The sequence below is a fragment of the Notechis scutatus genome, chromosome 1 (genome assembly GCF_049901735.1).
Source record: "Notechis scutatus isolate UNSWTSFEM ecotype Mainland chromosome 1, rNotScu1.2, whole genome shotgun sequence".
Lineage (NCBI taxonomy): Eukaryota > Metazoa > Chordata > Lepidosauria > Squamata > Elapidae > Notechis > Notechis scutatus.
The window spans coordinates 58,168,218-58,189,285 of NC_142009.1; the positions used below are offsets into that span (position 1 = coordinate 58,168,218).

Below are 21,068 nucleotides of genomic sequence, written 5' to 3' on the forward strand. Positions count from 1 at the left end.
ACAAGGTTCTCTATACTATATTCTACTGGTAATATATATATATATATACCAGTATATATAGGCTATATTATATTATTTCTACTGCAAGTACATTATTACTATTGCTACTATACTACAGCTAGACCTTGGCTCATGGCTGTTAATAAAGCCTGCCCATTATGATTGCAAGTCATGATTGTTGTTAAATGAGATTTCCTCATTTAATGACACCCATTCATGCTTTTCCTGACACAGTTGTTCAGTGGAGAATGGTATGTTCTAGGGGTGGAGGGAGGCCACGCGAGGCCTAGTGCAGTCCCAGGCCCACCTGCCCTGGGCATCTCAAAGTCTCCATCCTAAGATATCCTATACACCAGGGGTCCCCAACCACCGGTCCACGGACCGGTACCGTCCGTGGAATAAGTCCTACCGGGCCGCTGGCTTGCTGCATGAAAAGGCGCCGCTTTTCATCTTTTTGACAAAAAGTGCTTCGGTGAGCTTTCCAGGTAGAATGGCTTTCACCGGCAGAAAGCCATTTCTTGATGAAAAGGCCGGTGAGTCACAGAAAGCTCACCGAAGCACTTTTCATCAAAAATGATGGCGCGAGCGCCAGTGAGCTTTCAGGTTGGCTTTCACCGAAAGCAAGATTTTTTGATGAAAAAGTGCTTCTGGTGAGGTCACCGGAAGCACTTTTTCATCAAAAAAAGATGGCGGCACCCAGCTAATGCCGGTACCGGGCCGCGCCATAAAAAAGGTTGGGGATACCGGGCCGCGGCGTAAAAAAGGTTGGGGATCACTGCAGTATACACCACTTCTAGCATGTCACAGTCCCATAGAACTTGGGCTTGCTTTCCCCTCCCATCAGGTTCCTGCTGGATTTGGGTCCGGACTTCTCACCCTGCTTGTCCCCACAGCTTCCTCCCCATCCACCATCACCCATTATGCACTTTCAAAGGTCTCTGGAGCTCTGGATATTATATCCCTGGGCTATATGACTGCATCCAAGTTGCCACTATTTTCTGAGTGACTGAAAGGAATTCTGGGATGCAGTCCATGGATGAAATAGTCTGTTTTACTTCCCTAATGCAGTCTGTGCAGAATTTTTTTGGTGTGCAGGGACCAGTGTTGGGGAAGGTAAGCCCAAGAAATGTAGGGTCTAGTAGAATGGGATTGGGGTCATAAAAGCACAAAGCACCATTTTTATAGACGGGAAGATTTCTAGCCTATGGAATGATAGCATTTGCTAACTTTCTAGCCCTCCTTCCTTAAAAAGCTACCATTCAGAAAGCTAGAAAGATTGCTAACCTTCAGAACAATGATGTTTGCTAGCTTTCTAGCCCAAGAAAGGCTGAAAAGCTAGCAAATGCCACTGTTTGATTTATAGCCTTCAGAATGATTGTATTCACTAGCTTTCTAGCCTTCTTAGGCTAGGGAACTTAGCAAACACAATCAATTTCATAGTAATTTCAAAGGCCTCTTTCCCAAAGGAGAAGATGAGTTCCAACATTTGTGGGAACAGGATTTACCTGCAGGATGGTGTGAGGTGGCATTGGTAGGTGGGCATCACCTCCCATCAGCTGGGCACATTTGCAAATGCAGAAAAAGACAAGGGTAATTGGATATGGGTAAGGAGAGGACTTCTCCTTGGTGCTCCACTTAAAAGCCCATGCAGTCACTTAATGATTGCAACCTGGAGAGCCAGGATTGTGACCCTTGAATGAAGCATTCATTCCGGTTCCAAATGTGGCTATAAATTGATTGTGGATTATCTCCATATTTATGGATTTATCTCCATATTTCTTTGATTTCTGTTATTTTTCAAGATTTGTACAAGCAAAACCAGCTTTAAAAAAGGGCTATGAAAGAACACAAATACATAAGTATATCAAGCACTTATCTGGGGGGACCAATAGGAAAGCCAAAAAGCAAACCAATCAACATGGCTATAACAATTGTCATTGTCACAAATGTAGACAACCTAGTTCATCAGGGAGGCACAATAGATGCAACAGAAGCAAGATGGGTTGACAAAGCAGACACCAATCTGTATTTTGTGTCAACACAAGTTATGGAAGGTAGCACAAAAAAACCAGCAGTAGTAAGAAATGGTTGATAACTATGTGACTGTTTAAATGTGGCATACAGTTGTTTTATGTCCACTTATCTCTCCAGGAGGCAGTCTTCTCTGTGACAAGATTGCATATTTAAAAACTCCTTTCTAAGTTCTCCATAAGAACTCTGCCAAAGACACCACTGGGATAATTATTCCCATTAGCATTCACCAACTAAGGACATGTTCATCCAACATTAGTAACAAAATTAGCATCTGGTCTAAAATTGTGTAAGAAAAAAGAGAAGCTTTGTGGATCTAGCCTACAGACTATAGTTTCTGCTTCTTTAAAGGTGAGAAAGAAGTATAGGTAGTATATAAACATGTGTTGACAATAGGTCATCCTAAGACTATTATCTTGTGCTGTGGTCCTTTAAAAAATAGTATAAAATGATACAATAGCTCATTGGGTCTCCCAGAATCTATTTTATAAGGACGGTTTGATTGGTGTTCATTCTAAATTCCTAAGAGTTATTCACTGAGACTTTGTTATGTCAGGGCACATGTCACCCAAAATGCAGTCAGCATACAATCTCATGTTGTTCTTAAGCAAATTTACTCACAAAACCATAATGCCCAATTACCATAGCCTAAGTCATGTATCACAATCTATAAATGAAAGTACCTGGATTTCCATTAAGCTACAGAAAACACATTCTAAACCCAGAATCTGAAATTAGAAAGAAAATCACAGACATCAGGAAGATATTCAGTCTATACATGGAAATCTAAAAGGAACCAATTAAAAGTTAAATTATATGTTTAACTGGCCCCCACCCAGCATTTTGCACTGACATTGGAACTACTCAGGAACCTTCTACTCTGGCGAAGATTGGAAAGCAGAGTTTAGCTTAAAGAAGATTACCAAGATATATTTTCTTTTTCTTCATCTTAAAGAAGATTATCAAGATATATTTTCTTTTTCTTCATATTTTCTTTTTTTTCTTGGCACACTTGGGTTGATTGTGGCTTTCAGAACTCAAACTGTGTCAAACTGTAAATCTTTGTATGGGGATTCTATACCATGTTATACTTTAAATTATTAGGGAGATAAATAGCATATAAATTCAATAAACAAACTAACTATACTCACTTTCTTCTCCATATCTCAAGGGTCTTCAAACTTGGCAAGTTTAAGACCTGTGGACTTCAATTCCCAGAATTCCTGAGCTAACATGACTGGAGGAGGAATTCTGGGAGTTGAAGTCCACAAGTCTTAAAGCTGTCAAGTTGAAGACCACTGCCATACTTGATGCCCTCCAGGTTTATTGGGAGTGAAGTTTTTTTAAAATTCTAGGCTAGGCTGACATTAGTTCTGAAAGTGTGATGACATGGATAAGCATATATCTTCATGCATATAAAACATTTTACAATTGCCTTTTTTAATACTTAACAGTGGATACTAACAGGTTAAAATTGTGCACTTTCTTTAAAGAGCCAACAGGCAAAATGGAAATAAGCTTAATTACAATTGGAGTACATAATGTAATGTCTAGGTAGACATATTGTTTCTTGTGTAGCTCCAATATATCAAAGCAATGCAAAAGAAGAATGTTTTTTTCTTATCTCTGTGCCCAAATAACCCATAATAATGGTATTCAGTTAGTTCTATAAGCAGTGCAGTTTTCAAGTAGCTTGACTCAGTTCCAACTTCTATTAAAAATAAAATATGAGGTTCAGAATTTTTTTTGATGAGAAATAGTGGCCCCATAAAACCTATTTAATTTATAATGTACATATTTTCATTGTTTCAGAGCTAGGTAGGATTAACTTGTGTCTTCTAGAAATGGCCCATTTTTATCAAAAGTTCATATGAATTAATTACTATCATTCTAAAAAACGTATTTCACAAAACAGTAGTCTATACCCAGAATAGTCTTTCAAAAAGCTCTGAAATGGATAATAAGTGCTAATTCTTCTCTGGAAAAACAACAATATAAAAGGTTTATTTTATTTACAGAGAGGTATTACTTGCCTATAAATGCAAATCTAATTTGATATTTACATCCCTCTTCAGCATCACTAGGAATCCTCACCTCTGCAATAGCAATTTATTTTGAATTGTCTCCTGGACAATGCTATCAAACAGTTCAATTAATTCAAAACATCTTCAGATTTAGTAAGGGCTGCAAAATAAGACAATAATTTCCTCCTTTGTTGTTAATGTCACTGTGGTTATTTTCTTCACTTCAAACAGTGTGCTCCTGCTGAGAGCTATCAGGCTTAGACTGAAGTAAGTATATGTAAAACTATAGCCTTAACACTTGTTATATATGGAAAATATTTCGTGAATCATATTTTGCATGTACTGTGCAATTTCAGTGTCTTACGCAAAAAATGTAAGGGTTGATTGATTTAATCTATCCATTGGCCATTATTTTAATGATTTATTTCCTCTAGTAAACAAAAGAATACCTTCATATTATTGCTACAATAATGTAGCAATATCAAATAATATTAAAATAGCATAAAATATTCCAACACAAATATATACTGTAATATAAAGAATTAATAACTTAAGTATATTTGGAGACAGCCACTCAAAGCACTGCATAAAAATGCAATAATAACACAACATACCAAGTTGCTCCAAATGGAGCAACTCAGGCAGAATTCCATTCACTTGGGGATACACATATACACATGCATGCGCATAAAAGCTTTTCTAGGTTTAGAGCATTAAATGGATAATCGTAATATGGCTTAATTCAGGGAAAAGCTTTCCTGGGCCTTAACATAATTATTGAAAGGGATAAGTCTTTGGAAACTATATATCACATTTCAGATAAATAGTTTTGGAACTGGAACAACTCCAAAGAAAATCTTAAAATACTGTTTTTTTAAAAAAAATGCAGTTTCTAATCTAAAATGTATGACTTAGTGTGAACTAAGAAGCCAGAATCCTAATGGCTTCTCCAACAAACCATAAATTAATGTGATAATTGACTGAATTGTATGAGTTAGTAGTTAAGATGTGAGATGGATTCCAATAGCGAATTCGGGAGAAGAGGAGTCAGACAGTTTTTGCTATGGTTAGTCTTAGTCTTCAGTTTTCTACATAGTTGTGCCATGGAATTAACTTGGATATATCTAAGATTCTTTCTTTGATAGATATATATCACACCGTTCTGCCACAACTCTAGTCCCTAGTCCTAGCCTACCATCTTAATCATGGCACTACACTGGCTTTCTAATCAAGATCTAATTCTTGTACATTTTCAAATCAGGATATAGCCATAGTCAGGTCCTAGCACCAAGTGATGTTCATTTTGTAGAATTATAGAGTTGGAACCCACATAGGCCATCTAGTCCAAAAATCTGGTCAAAGCACTAATTCAAATGTACAGTGCATTCAAAAACATATGAAATGTAGCTTTGGTGCCTCCATTTTTCTTAATTGTTCCTGACATGTTTCTATGGCTTGACTGGAGTCCACCTGTGGTAAATTAAATTGATTGGACATGATTTGGAAAGGCACACAACTCTCTATAGAAGGCCTCACAACTGACACTGCATACTGTAACAGAGCAAAAGCCATGAGGTCAAAGGAACTGCCTGTGTAGCTTAGAGATAGAATTATTGAAAGGCACAGATCTGGGGAAGGCTACAATAAAATTTCTGCTGCATTGAAGGTTCTTAAGAGCATAGTGGTCTCCATAATTCTCAAATGGAAGAGGTTTGGCACAATCAAGACTCTTCTAAGAACTGAGCAAATTGAGCAAGGGCCTTAGTAAGAGAAGTGACCAAAACCCAATGGTCAGTCTGAGCTCCAGAGACCCTGTGTTGAGATGGGACAGAGTTCCAGAAGGACAACCATCACTATAGCCCTCCACCTATCTGGGTTTTATGGAAGAATGGCTAGGCAGAAGCCTCTCCTCAGTCCAAAACTCATGAAAGCCTGCTTGGAGTTTGCCAAAAAGCACCTGAAGGATTCTGAAGACTATGAGGAACAAGATTCTCTGGTCTGATGAAATCAAGATCGAACTGTTTGGCCTCGATTCTAAATGCTACGTCTGGAGGAAACCAGGCACCACTCATCACCTGCCCAATATCATTCCAGCAGTGAAGCATGGTGGTGTTAGCATCATGCTGTAGGGGTGTTTTTCAGCGGCAGGGACTGGGAGACTGGTCAGGGTTGAGAGACAGCTGAATGGATAAAGTACAAGGATCTCCTCAAAGAAAACCTGTTCCATGGCACTCAGGACCTCCGACTGGGCTGAAGGTTCACTTTCCAACATGACAAGGATCCTAAGCACACAGCCAAGGCAACACAGGAGTGGTTAGGGACAACTTGGTGAATGTCCTAGAGTGGCCCAGACAGAGCCCTGACTTGAACCCTATTGAAGATCTTTGGAGGGACATGAAAATGACTGTCCACTGAGAGTATCCATTCAACCTGACTGAGCTTGAGAGGATTTGCAAGAAAGAATGGCAGAAATTCCCCCAATCCAGGTGTGCAAAGCTTTCCGTGTCATCCAAAAAGGCTGTAATTGCTGCCAAAGGTACTTCATAAAAGTACTGAGTGAAGGGTCTGAATACCTATGCCAATGTGATATTTCCATTTTCCATAATGACATAATGATATTTCCAGTACTCCATAATGACAAAGTGAAAACAGAATTTTAGAAATGTCTGTAAATTTATTAAAAAGAAAAAAAATGGAAATATTTTCACTTTGTCATTATGGAGTACTGAGTGTAGATTAATGAGAAAGAAATGAATTGCAACAACTGTAGAATCAGGCTGCAGCACAGCAAATTGGCAAAAGTGAAGGGGATCTGAATACTTTCTGAATGCATTGTAAATAACTAGTGAAGGAGAACTCACCATATCTTTGGAAAATCATTTCATTACTGTTTTGCTCTTACTGTTAGAAGTAAAATTCCTCACACTCAGTTGGAATCTGCCTTCCTATAACTGAAATTCTTTATGCCATGCTTTCCCCTTTGAATAAGAGAAAATAAGTCTTGACCTTTTTTCTCTGTGGCTGTCTTTAGGGCATTTGAATCGTATTGTCATATCATGTAACTTATAGCTTATATTCAGTTTGCAATCAGCTATTATTTCTTGTTTGTGACTATCATTATCAAGCCAATTGTTTGATTTTTATTTGCTAAGTCCTTCTTGCCTATATCTTGTCTGATATATTTCACTTTATTTTTATACTCTGTTGATATTTCAGTTTTGAATATGTATTCATGTTTTCTGGGGTGTTATCTATATCAGAAGTAATATCCAAAGCCCAATAATACTTAAGATTAATTTGGTAATATTTGGTTTTGACAAACGTTACCATATTGCTTACAGACCGATCTCTAGAATCTTAATAATAATCTTAATAAGTATCAGAGTCAGACCAAACTCTGATTTACTAGATTTTCCTTTTCCCTCTCTTAAGGATAGGGACATTTGTTCATACTCAGTCTGCTGGCATTTCTCAGATTTTTCATAATTTCTCAAAAAAAATCATAGAAGGAATCATCCAGGAACTAAGGAATTCAACCTAGGAAGCAGTTAATCTGGTCCTGGAAATCAGAACTCACTTAAGTGTTCTGTCAATTGAAATTTCAATTATGCCTTTTCATCCTGTTATTCACAACTTCCTAGCAAAACATATAATTTTTGTGGGAAGAAAACTTAACCAAAATAAGAGTAAGTAGCTCTGTCTTTTCTTTATTACCTATTTATTAGCATTTTTTCATCTTTACTGAGAAGCTGGCATACTGACTGATTCTGTTATTTTCCTTTTATTTTGAAGATAACTTAAAAATTATTGCATTCATTGCTAACCTTAGCTTATTCTAAGTTTTCACTTTCGAGATACCAGCTGCAGAGTTCTAGGCTACCTGTTTGTGATCTTCTTTTGTGACCAGACTGACTTTGCATCTTCTGTAAATAAAGATTTGTTTTTCTGGTTGCCAGATCTGCACTAACTTTTTCTGTAGCCACACTGTCATCTTCTTGTGCTTCTCTCCACTCCACCATTGGAATTGTCTCTAATCTCTTTTTTTAGAACTCCTGCTCAGCTTGGGCTCTTTTTCCCCATGATTTTCATCTACCATGCAGTTCTACTCGTGCTGTGATTACATGTTGAATCACAAGTCTCCCAGCATTTGCCAGCTTTTATTCCAGCTCCTTTTGAACAGTGTTTTGGAATAATGCTTATGTGGATTAGCGCTAAACCCTTTGCAGACTTTTTCTGAACATAGAATAGTAAATCTATGTCCAAAAAAGCCATTCCTTTTTCACTAAAGAACACAACCTGGAAGGAAAACCCCCACCAAATAGTCTCCTTAAAGCAGATGAAGATGGAGGAGGAAAATTTTAAATAGGTGAATAGATTGGCAGCTTTAGTCACCTGTCAAAAAGGTTTTTGGAAACAATATTCTTAGAACCAAACCCCTTAACCATTTGCCCAGAGCAAAATGGCTCTGGAAGTCAAGGCCCAGAGATTGAAGGAAAATGGTCATGCTTCCATCAGCATAAAATGGCACTAGGTGTTAGGTTAATCTGACTTTCAAGGGTTTGACTGCAAAGCCAACAGAACAGTCAATGAAGCCAGCTGATTCTAAAACAAAAAAATGGTGGAATAACTAGGAAAATATTTCTGTTATTTCATCTAGCTATACAGTCTTAAAAGTAGCCTTGGGTTTTAATTGGGAGTCACACAAAGCCAATGTCATGAGGACACAATGGAAAATAGTTTCAGAGATTAAGCTGTGCCATAAAATAAGTGGACTGGTTTAGGTTAACATGCTATTGTAGTGTATAGGTAGTCTTTGACTTACCACCACAATTGAGCCCAAAATTTCCATTGTTAAGCAAGACAGTTGTTAAGTGAGTTTTGTTACATTTTACAACCTTTTATTGCCACAATTGTTAAGTGAATAATTGCAGGAATGTGGAGTAATAGTTTTTGTCTCAGAATATCCATTCCTCAATTTTTTTCAAAAGTATTAATTTAAAATAATTGTTACGTTCCAGTTTATCAGAGAAGTTAATGTTTGTTCTATTTGTATCAAAGTTTACAAAGAACTTTTCTTATACATTTTTTTGGAATGAAAACGTCACCACAAATCCTCTACAGAGGAATTCTAAGCTGACCAGACTTTAATAGCTTCATACTGACTATCAAGCAATAACAGCAGCAGCAAGAAGAACAACCATGACAATAAAAAGGCAGATGAGACAATCCTATTTGAACATTTCAGCCAAAACAGTAGCCGGAAAAAAGTTCCTACAAAGTTTTATGTCAGCTAAAGTTCGAAAATAAGGGTTCAGTAGATCTTGGACATCTAACCAGGGTGGTGGCCAAGAGTGCCTTTACACGGCTGTGGCTTTTCCTAAAAGAAAAAAAATACAGTTGGCCACAATACCTATGCTTTAATCACATAGCAGATGGATTATTGCAACTTGTTCTAGGTGATTGATCTAGGCAAAGCGATGACACTTCCATCTTCAATTATGAGCGTAAAAAAACCAAAGGGATCCAAAATCACCACCAAATGTTACCCCCACACTAAAACTATAAAATCTTGCCTGGGATAGCCAAACATTTTTATCTGTTGCATAAACAGAATTTGGCTTGGCTAATCCATGAACCATAGTTAACAAATTAAAAAACGTAAGTAGCAAAACATTGTGAGTCCCAAATATACAGCCATCAGATTAGGACTGCTAAAATGCTGCCTGATATTTGCAGTCCTGTTCAGATACTCCTATCAAAATAAGCAAAACCCATATGGCTAACTGTGATATGTAATTTATTATTCAAGTTTGGATCATTTAAGCTAACAGGTATTGATACAAATAGTTTTTGGCACACTTCTGTTTTATTTAAAACTCTTAGTTCATTGCAGGTTATTGTTCTGTCAAGATGATTTTGTTATATGTAATTTGTGCTTGTTGTTAATTGCAATAAGAGGTCTTGAGGGCCGCTATTTAAAAAAAGGGAGGGCAGGAAGTAAACCTTTGAAACATAATTCATTCAACAGATTGCATTTTCAAAGAGATTACAAATTAACTCAAGTGATTGATTCATTCACCTTTAAATTGCAAAAGTGACTGCTCAGCATTTTTCTATTCATTTTCATAACTAGCTTTTCGTAAAAAGTATGCTAAATATGTATATTCAATCTCAAAGGATTGTGGTTCTTTATATTTAGTTACAGTATTCAAGTGATTTACTGCCACTAGACCAGAGGAAGAGCTGGACACTTTTTGTTGTTGTTACAGTAAAGAAGATGATATTGGAATATATTGATATTTTTGGATCAGCAGAAAGTAATGTCTGTGAAACTGTGGCATATGAATAAAACCATTTGATTTGAAGGGTTATAGCATAATAGATATTAGTTTCAATTTTTAAAGAATAGAAAAGTATTTTAAAGTAAAATCTTTTTGCAGCTTGATCAAGAACAGAATTATTTTGAGATTAAGAACCTTGTAAACTTTCTTACATATAGCCATTTTTTTTCATGAGAGAGTCTGAAGATCACCTGTTCATAACCATTAATTTTTTTTTAGCAAAAATCTCAACTTTTTGAAAAATGTTTTCATTGTTTCTACATGGGCACCACTCACTCAAGATTTCAAGTAAATATAAATCAACCATCTTATATTTCAAACCACTAGTATGTGTGTTAAGCTACAGGGACAAAGAGAAGGAGAGTAAATGGATGCTGAAAAGTTGTAACTCCCTGTGCCAAAACATGGACTTTCCAGTTCTAGTGAAAATAAGTTAAAAATGTTAAAACTTTTAGATCCCGATAATCATCAGCTGGAGAGGCATGTGCTAATATACCATGGCAGAGCATATATATTTACTTTCTCAAAATATGTATATACTATAAAATGTTACAACATCTTATATATATAAGAGTAAAAAATGCCTCAAACAATAAATAATAATGTCAGACCAAATGAAAATGAGGAAAGTCTAGTTTATGATGATAGAATTTTAGTATGTCCAGCGTGTCCAGCAAGAGAATGTAAACTGGTCATGATGTTTAAATGAATTCTTGTTCTCTCAGCATTGGTATAACAACTGAACTCCACCCCCTTTTTTAAAAATACTATTTTCTTGACTTGAAGTGATATAAATTACAGCCTTTACGTCACCATAATTGTTCATAGCCTGCAGATTTTTGATAGTATACTTTTAATTTTGCTACTAATTTATTGACATGGTGCCAGATTTTGTTTGAGTCACTTATTCACAGTCTACTAGTAAACAACACAGTGGTAGATGATGCTTCCAACAGTGTTTGGGGAAGTTGACAGGAAAAATATGCAGGAATATTGTCAAATATCAAAATTGTCCACAGAATTAAGAAAAAATAAATAAACTAGGCTACAACTGGACAAAACTAGACACCCCCAGATTAATACCGATCCTTTAGAAGACAAAGAGTATACATTGAACTATTTTGTAGCATTTAAAGGAACAGCCAAAATTGGCAAAAGAAAGATGGCTGACAATATTAGCATCCCGGTTTACTGGGAAAGCTTTAAGAGTATATAGCAGCATTTCAACAGGAGATGCAGAAATGGGAAAACTTGTAATTCTGCAACAATATATTGTAATTCCAGATTCATATTGACAGAGTTTCAGAGGATTATGATTTTTGAGGAAAGCATTTGAGAATTACCAGCTAGGCTTTGGTTTATGTGAAGAATGGTATAACCCAAAATTCAGACTTGGAAAGAAATATTAGAATAATCTGTGGTCAGGCTTTCATAATTGTAAGATAAAACTGTGTGGGAGAGAGAAGGACAGACAGACAAACAGAAGGCATATGGATAACAGCTGCAGTAACCCTTTTCTCTGTGAAACTTCAAGCAATGCATCTTAACAATTCTCCCATCTCAGGGACTGAACAAAACGTGTACTCCACAAGGTCCTTACTCTGTGGCATTTCCTCCAAAAGAACTATAGAAAAATATGGCAATTAGTGGTATATTTTTTCTTTGGGGACTTTGTCAGAGAGGCGGGCATCTGCTTTGTAGAAATTGGCCTCAGAGCATATATTCTTTGTGTGAGGATCAGTCACTTCTGAAGGCACATGTGCTACAGTTTTTTAAAATGAATCTGGCTCCCACTGGGCCATTTACTGCCATGAATTTCAGCAGCATAAAATACCTGCCTGGCATTACCTCTGGAAGTTTAATATAGTTTTGATAGTAAACTATGGGTGTCTAAAAATTTAAAAGTAAAGTTTATTGCATCAGTAACTCAGGAAAAACAGTTCCTAAAACTCTTGACATATTTAGCCAGAGGGTTAGTGGTGGTAAAGAAATAGAAATTATTGTAGAGGGCCACCATGTGTCTAGAATTAAAATCCATCTGTCTTGGAAAGGGTAAAGGATGTTTTGCATGACACACAGATGCTCCAGCATTTCACTATAAATCATCTCTAAAACTAACTTTGTCCTTACTTTTGAAAGAATAATTCTCTATTAGGATTTCCAGGTGGCAAATCAAGATACTTTTGTTGTCAGAATTTAAAGAGAACCAGCCAAGGGTAATATTTGGATAAGTCTGATGCTCCTGTCACTTTGACCCTTAAATCACGTTCTTATTTTTACCTGTAAAGAGAAAGTCAGTGGCACTCACCTTGTAAAAAATAGGAATTATTTCCTACTTTGTTACTGTTTTTTAACCATCTTTAGTAAGCTTCAAAGAAAGATAAATAGAAATAAGAAAACCATAAAAGATTTAAAAAGGGGAGGAGAGATCAAAGAGGGAAGAAGTTAAAAAGTAACAAGAAAAAAGAAAAAAATATGCAAAAAATTGACTTCCAATTTTCTTCAATACAGATACAAATATGTTATAAAATAGCCTCTTACTCTAAATTAAAACAAAACCATAAACAATATACAAACTAAACAATAAAAAGCTGTATAGCAAAATAAGCACTTATTCTAAGTATAAACATAAACCTTAATATGTATGTATGTATGTATGTATGTATGTATGTATATTACAATACACAATATTTTATAATGACAACAAATTAGAAACCTAATTATCAAACCCTAAAACCAAAACCACATTTTTTTTTCTCAATCAAGAAGCCTATGTATGGTCTCCATATAGAAACAAAGTCAAATAAACTTTTATCTTTCGGCTTTCATCAAAGTAGTCAATTTTGCTATCTCTGCCGGTTGCATTAATTTCTCCATCCAGTATTCATTTGTGGGAATTTATATCTTTCCACTTCTGTCCATATGCTGCAATCATCATATATAAAACAAAATAAAACTATCTTGTTATTTGCAACTAAAACAAGGGAGAGGGACAAAAAGTCATGAAAAGTTCTAAAACCACAACTGAACTGTGAAACAGTACTACAACTACATGGTTGTGGCTCCCATCCTGATTTTTAGATATCTCCCACAGCCTTCCCCCATATGAATTACCATTTTTCCCATTTTGATTACAGGTATGGCCAGGGCCTCTGCTTTCATTTTTCAATGCAAATTCAATCCCTTTCAAAGTCACCTTTTTAATATTTCTAAAATATCTATTTTAAAAATCACATTTTTTAAAAATGGGGTTTTCCCCCCTTTCTTTAATTCCTCTGCACACTTGATATTATTTTTCAGAGCATCTTTAACATTTGTTAATTCTGTTTGTGATGGGATGAATGTTTTTGGAAAATTTTACAAAACTCACAAATGACATTTGTATTCTGGACTGCAGTTTTCCCAGTCTGACACATTTTAATTTAGAATCAGGTGAGATGAAGTCCAGTACAACTAGAAAACACCAGCTTGAGGAGAAAACATTAAAAAAAAAGTTAAACATAGAACAAGTATCATGTAGTGGTTAAAGTGTTGGAGTAGGAGTAGGGAGATTTAGATTCCCTTCCTTAGGCATGGAAGCCAACTTGGCAGTCTTGACCAATCACTTCTTCTTGTCTGCAACAAGCCAAATGCAAAATATACTCCCTTGTTGTATTATGTGTTATGTAAACTAAGCAAGCAAAATACAGAGATCCTGCATCTAATACAAAGAAGAATAAAAACAATTATCACAAACTAACAACAACAATAAAAGCTTCAAATTTCCAAACTTCAACTAATTTGAGGAGTATTCTAATCAAAAAAGCAGAAGCAGCAGAGACCCTGGGAAAATCCTAAAAAAGTCTGCAGGAAAATTCCCCACCCCGTTTTCCTACTGATTAATCATTCTTTATTTGGGATCGCAGGATACCGTCTCCAGCTCCATTCTCGGGTGGGCGGGGGGAGAGAGAAGAGAGACAGACAGACAGACAGACAGACAGACAGACTGAGAGTTTTGGCTTCATGAAAGGAAAGCAGCAGAAGCAGCAGAAGTCTTTCTTTCTCTCCCCCAAACTCCGCTAGAATGGCACAGCCTCTTGGAGCAAGATGCCTTGTAGGGTCCCAAAGACTCATTTCTGGTGGAGTTTGGGGGAGAGAAAGAAAGACTTTTGCTGCTTTCCTTGCGTGCAGCCAAAAGCAGAAGAAGAAAGAAGTGGAAAGAAGCAGGCGCATGGGGCTAGTGGGGCTAGTTCCCCCCCTCCACTCTTTCCCCCCTCCCCTCACTACCTCATGTTGTTTGCAATGCAAGTGATGCAAGCCCATGTGTTCCCGTGGGCCATGTGGGTGGTGAAGCCTTGTGTTCCTGCACAGCCTGGATTAATTGCTTTGGGGATGCTTTGGACATGACATTTCTCTGTGGATCACCAAATTTTTTTTCAATGGACCATCAGTGGTCCACGGCCCACCATTTGGCAACCACTGGTCTAAGCAAACCTTTAAAAACACCGTTTGAACCTTTTCTCTAAGGTAATACTAATACTCATCATAAAATTATTGTTATTGAAATGACAGGTGCCTTATTCTGATTGCTGGAAAAAGAAACGAGAAAACAATGCATTAATTATTACAGCTGGAGTTATTCTGCAATTTTTTTCTAGCACTGCTTTTTATTGTTTTGTTTGTTTGCAGATGAGTAACTGCAATAACACAAGCAAAAAAACTTATTATTTGTTTTTTATGAAGTATTCTCAATTTGGCGACCCAAAGGAATCCATGAAACAAAAGTAATGATCTCGAAGAATAGATCCTGGGAGGAAGGGCAAAAACAATACCAGAACTTTCTACTTTCAGTTGTCTCTCACTGATCCTTAAGCAACTCTCCAGCCTGTATATTGCCAAATAGAGTAAACTGCTAAGCAAAACAGATGCTGGGTTGTAGTTCTGGAATTCTGTAAACCATGAACTTGGAAGAAACATATTCAAGGCACTGAAGCAGAAAAGGAGTTGATTATGGCACTGTGTCTCCCTTTATGGATGGTGACAATTCTGTCAATATTCAAGCCAAAAATGACAAAATTAGAAACAGAAGCAGTATAGTGGTTATCTCTAGGTAGTAACTACAGAGATAGCCACTATGCTACTTCTGTTTTTAATTATTCATATTTTTGCTTTTATTCTCTGTGATCCAAACCTTTCTAAAAAAATAATCCTCACTAAAAAAAAAATCTCCTGCCCTTCATTATATATGTAATTAATAAAAAAGAGTTAGGTTTTATTCCTAGAAATTTTTAGTACTAGAATTAGGTTGAGCTGAAGCGAACTTCCTCAAAAGGGAAGAAAGGCAAAGAAAAGATTAATGGAGCTTTAACTCTCTCTTCCAGCTGCTAGCACAGAAAGTCTTTGTGGTACCACAAAATAGAATTAGTCTAGTCTCTTATTGCGCATTTTGCTTTTCAAACCCCAGCATCTATATAGTCTGTTATGCATCAATGATTAACTCATCATAGCATTTTTTTTAAAAAGAGAGTGGGAATAAAAAATGGGGGGAAATGAAAGACATTACATCCATTTAGTGACACTTGTGAACCGTTTCTTTCCATTTGGCCAGATACTCATGATTATGCATTAACAGCATACAAGTGGATATTGTGAGATATGGGCCCAGGGGTGGACTGCTACTGGTTCACCACAATTTGGGTGGACCTGTAGCTAACTGGTAGCTAATTTTATGGTCAGTTCGGCGAACTGGCCGAAATCCCACCCTTGGTTGGCTCCACCCACCCCACCCTGTCCCTCCCAGGACTACCCACGCAGCCCATTTTGGATCCCAGGTAAGTACAGGGCCTGCATGGAGGCTCAGGGAAGCTGAAAAATGGGCTTCCTGGAGCTCTGGAAGGCCAGAAATGGGCATGTTTCCAGCCTCCAGAGGGTCTCCGGAGCCCAGGGAGGTCATTTTCATCTTCCTGGAGGTTTGAGGAAAGCCTCTGGAGCCTGAGGAAGGCAAAAATGGGCCTCCAGAGTGCCCCCGGAGTTCAGGGAGGTTGTTTTCACCCTTCTGGAGGCTCAAAGAAAGCCTCTGGAGCCCGGGGAGTGCAAAAATGCCCACCCCACCATGGTGCAGGAGGCCGACTATGCCACACCCACCATAGCCATACCCACCCAGCAACTGGGCAGAGAACCAGTTCCTAAAATTTTTGAAGCCTACCCCTGAATAGGCCACTGTGCTCTGGAAATACAAACATGAAGAAAAATAATAGTCACTTCCACCGGTTTGTTGAACATGCCGGTATTTATCTTATTTCATGGAAAGTGATAGATGAACTTTTTCTCTGGTATAGATAGCATATATTACTATTACTTTATTCATGGATCTTGTTATCCAGGTTCATAAGTTCTGACCCACAATGACTAATTTTAATTTTAAAGCTAATAACAGTGGTTGTAATAAGATGCCATTTGTGAGAAAAATACTCTAGACGTGTAAGGTTGGGAATTACTCCTGGGACCACAAAACAAAGTAGTAAAAAATGAAGAAAATAAAGTGCTCTGGGACTTTAGAATTCAAACAGACAAGCATCTGATTCATAACACTTCCAATTTAACAGTTGTTGCTAAGAAAGACAAAAAAGTCTGGCTAGTGAGCCTTGCAACACTTGGGGACAATAAATAGAAGAGAAAGAAATTAGAAAGACCTGCAAATGGAAGTAGGACAAATGTCGCAAAAGAAAGCAAAGACAGTATCAATAATAATAGGCAACTTGGGTGTAGTCACAAAATATTTGGACACGATCGGCATTGACAAAATCACCATCAGTCAATTGCAAAAGGCAGCTTTACTTGAAACAGCCTACATCCTACAAAATTACCTTTAATATAATTAAGCAACAACATCTGCCTATCCCATTGGTTGATTGTTCTCACTGTCAGAAAGTTTCTCCTTATTTCGAGGTTAAATCTCTCCTTGTTCAGTTTCCACTCATTATTCCTTGTCTGGCCTACAGGCATTTTACAAAATAGCTTGACCCCTTCCTCTCTGTGGCAGCCCCACAAAAATGCCAGATCCTGTCTAAACATCTGACTGACTCTACAACCAAGCATGATTTATTAAATTTATATGCTGCTCAATTCCTAGGGAATAGTGCAAGAGGAATTTCAAGCATTCAAAGGTGTTCTACAGCTTATAGCTCCATTCATGAGGAAGCCACAGACAGACAAAGTTCTGCTGATTTTAAGGCACACAAAGAAGCCTGCAAGATATTTCTAGTTATAGTAGTGTGATAGACCATGGTGATAAAAGTGTTAGTAGCTAGTAGAACCCATTCTTAGTAATATCTCAAATTCTCTCAAATCTTTATTCTTTTTTCTCTCTTTAAAAAAAAAGCCACAAAGCAACTAGGGTTCTTTTTTTAAGGGAATTCAGTAGAAATGAGGCCTTGGTGGACTGTATGATGGGGCAGCTGTGAAATAGCTAATTCTGCAAATATGCCTTTTGCAGTATATGCTTTCTTACCATGTTTGTCCTCTCTTCTTTCTTCTTGTTGTGTCATGAAACAGGTGGGTGCTTCTTCAGCAAAGGGTTGGATATCTAGAAAAGCCCTTTCGGATCTCGTTGGAGTATACTGCTAATGGAAACAGGAGTATAGCTGCGATTGATTCATTTTCAATGAAGAATTGCAGCACAGGTAAATGTGAATCTTTTTTCCTCTTCTATGTTGAGGTATTTTGGCTTATTTGATATTATTGGAAAAGGAGATGTTTCTTTATGGCAGGGGTATCAAACTCACGGCATCATGGCAGTGTCATTTGATGTATCAGAACTCTTTCCCCCTTTGCTAAACTGGGTGGGAGCATGTGATGCATCCATCCCACAGCCTGCAAGTTTGACACCGATGCTTTATGGTATAGAATTTTGGCTTTAGAAACAATTGAGGGTGGTTTTTTTTCCAGTGCCTTTGTCCTAAACATAAAGCCCAGTACTTAATGTTATAACTGGAGAATTTGGAATAGTAATGTTACTCGGGCCTCTTTGTTTTGTTCTTGTTTTATTTATATGCAATGTGCTTTATGACTGTATGGTAATATACCTTGATATAAATCATTGTTGAAAGGCAAAATAGAAATAACAGAAATAAACCATGTCCTTCCCCCATGTGGATATAGACGCTGTAATTGTGACTAATAAAATGTTACTGTCTTGTTTCTTCAAATTTCTGAAATACCGCCATTTATACTCTTTTAACACTAAACTTTTTAGTTCTGTCATGAAGACTTTGAAGTTTCCAACCTCAGCATATAAATATTTTTGACACTGAATTCCTTTTTATATTCAAGACTACACTGGGTCTTGTTAAACAACCACGTTTTATGTCTCCTCTTATATTGTCTGTACTTTCTTCGAGGATCTGAAGAATTCCTGTAGCTATCTACTTTAAATCCAAGACTCCCCAGTCCATGTTGACAGAGTAAAGTTAAGACAATTTTTCCCCTTTTGTATTGTCAAAAGGTGTTGTGTTTTAATATCTACACTCCCCAGCCCAGCATGGCTATATTTGTTACTATGTATGTTTGACTCATCTGGAAGGTACAAGATGGTGAAAAGCTCAGATTCAAAATTACAAAACATATTAGCATAGAATTTGATCTAATAACTAACTGTAGACTAAGGTTTTGTCTGTATGTACAACAGTTCAGGGTTTGGAAGTATCTGTAAACCTCAAGATCTATCACCTGGTGAGGATAATTGTGAAAGGGAAGAGGTCTTCTCTGACCATGCTATTTCCTTGGCTCCTCTACTTTTAAGCATATCCAGAGATCAAGCCTTTCCCTCTCCAACTCGTCTAAATCCTTTTGATTTGATCACTCCAAGTTGATTTGGGCTGATTTAGATTCGGCTGCCCTAGAAAGCTAGAGATATAGAGGGTATAATTCTGGAAGTAGAGGGATAAAAATCCTCTCTTTATACCACACAAAACAAAAATTGAGGAGAGAGGAAGTGAAAATAAAAAGCAAACAAGAGCTTGTCAGTTTCAAGAGCTTCTGAATATCTTCCCCATGCTGATAACCAAACAATATTGGATTTGCCCTCCTTTATTCTTCTTTCTGTTCTCCAGATCTCTAATATTTTGTATTGTATTGTTCTAGCAGTGAGCACATCTTTAACCCCAGCTAGAAGTTATATTTTCTCTCTCCTCATGACTGCCTTCAAAATAGCATTGCTTATTCAAGGTTACTACTGAGTTATATTGCAATTGGTTGCAACAACAAGCTTCTAGTTGCAATGGCACTTCATCATCAGGATGCCATCTTGAGTTAAAACCCTGAGCTCTTTTCTTTCTTTTGAAGGTTCCTCAATCTTACATTATTTCAACCATTTACCACAGAATTCTTTTCCCATTCCATTCTGATCATTTCTCCACTTAGAATCACACAACCCTTCTTGTGCCAAAATAAACATGATGAGGCCAGGCTTCATAATACTTTAATGATGTGGGACCTCAATTTTGGAAAGCTTTTACTGAAAATGTCTAGAGCACTGTTTCTCAGCCTTTGTAACTTTAAGATATGTGGACTTCAACTCCCAGAATTCCTCATCCACCGTGAGAATGAAAATTGGAGTGTCTTGCAGTTGTTAAGGTTGGAAAAAAACCAGGTCTAGGCAGGGGTGGGATTCAAATTTTTAACAACTGGTTCTTTGGGTGTGGCTTAGGTGGTGGGTGTGGCTTGGTGGTCATGTGACTGGGTGGACATGGCTTGGTGGTCATGTTATTGGCTGGGCGTGGCCAACTCTATCACTCACATTGAGGCACGCATCTCCTCACCTGGCCTCTCATGACTGTGCGGATGCTGCAACAGTCGTAAGTGTGAAAAATGGTCATAAGTCACTTTTTTCAGTGCCATTGTAACTTTCAATGGTCACTCCACACAAGCAAAGTACCAGTAAAGGAGGAAAAAAAAACTCCAGAGAAGTTCCTGAGACAGGAAGTCTAGTCCTGCTAAGAATGTAATAAGAGTTAATGGAGAGGCAGTTTCTGTAAGCAACACCAGAATGTTTCCTTCCTGCCTTCCTTACAGGATTAGGCCAGTATTTTTTTTCGAACAACCGGTTCTCCAAACTGCTTAGAATGTTAACAACCGGTTCTAGTGAATAGGTGCGAAGTGGTAGAATCTCACCCCTGGATCTAGGCCTTTGCATTATTGAATTTAGTTGTTCATACTTTTGCTCCCTTGGGAGAGGAGAGGAGACTAGAAGAAAGGAGTGGAAAACCTATGCTGTGATATAGTTTTTAAGCCAGTCATTGGAAACAAGGCTTCATCCAGAGAGCTATCTCCAATGCTTTTATAGAATAAACTAAATAAAGACTAAAGTAATAGGGCTATAAAAGGATGAGTAATTTGATGTTCTTTCACAAAAAAATCCTTGCCAGAAAGAGTAAAATAAAGCTGCACTCATAGACACCATTTTTTGGCTAATGCCAAAAGAGGCCTCTGAAGTTTCACCGAATCCTTTGTTGTGGCCAATTGCATCATCTCTGAGCATCAAAAGTGCAAATAGTGTCAATTTCCTGTATCAAAGCAACATATTGAGGTAAAGCATGGTTTTCTCATATAGTCCTATAAACTAATCAGTGCAATAAAAATAGTATCAAGTCTACACATTAATGTAGGAACAGTGAATTACCTAAAAGCTATTGCA

General features: G+C 37.3%; 1 protein-coding gene across 1 annotated transcript in view; it reads left to right on the top strand.

Annotated features, from left to right (window-relative positions):
• The window catches only part of LOC148132815 (ALK tyrosine kinase receptor-like), a 226,969-nt gene that overhangs the window by 100,942 nt on the left and 104,959 nt on the right, over positions 1 to 21,068 (top strand). Inside the window, exon 3 of the mRNA XM_087960204.1 lies at positions 17,930 to 18,057. Coding sequence (XP_087816330.1) covers positions 17,930 to 18,057 — 128 coding nt within the window. The remainder of the gene's footprint in view (positions 1 to 17,929; positions 18,058 to 21,068) is intronic.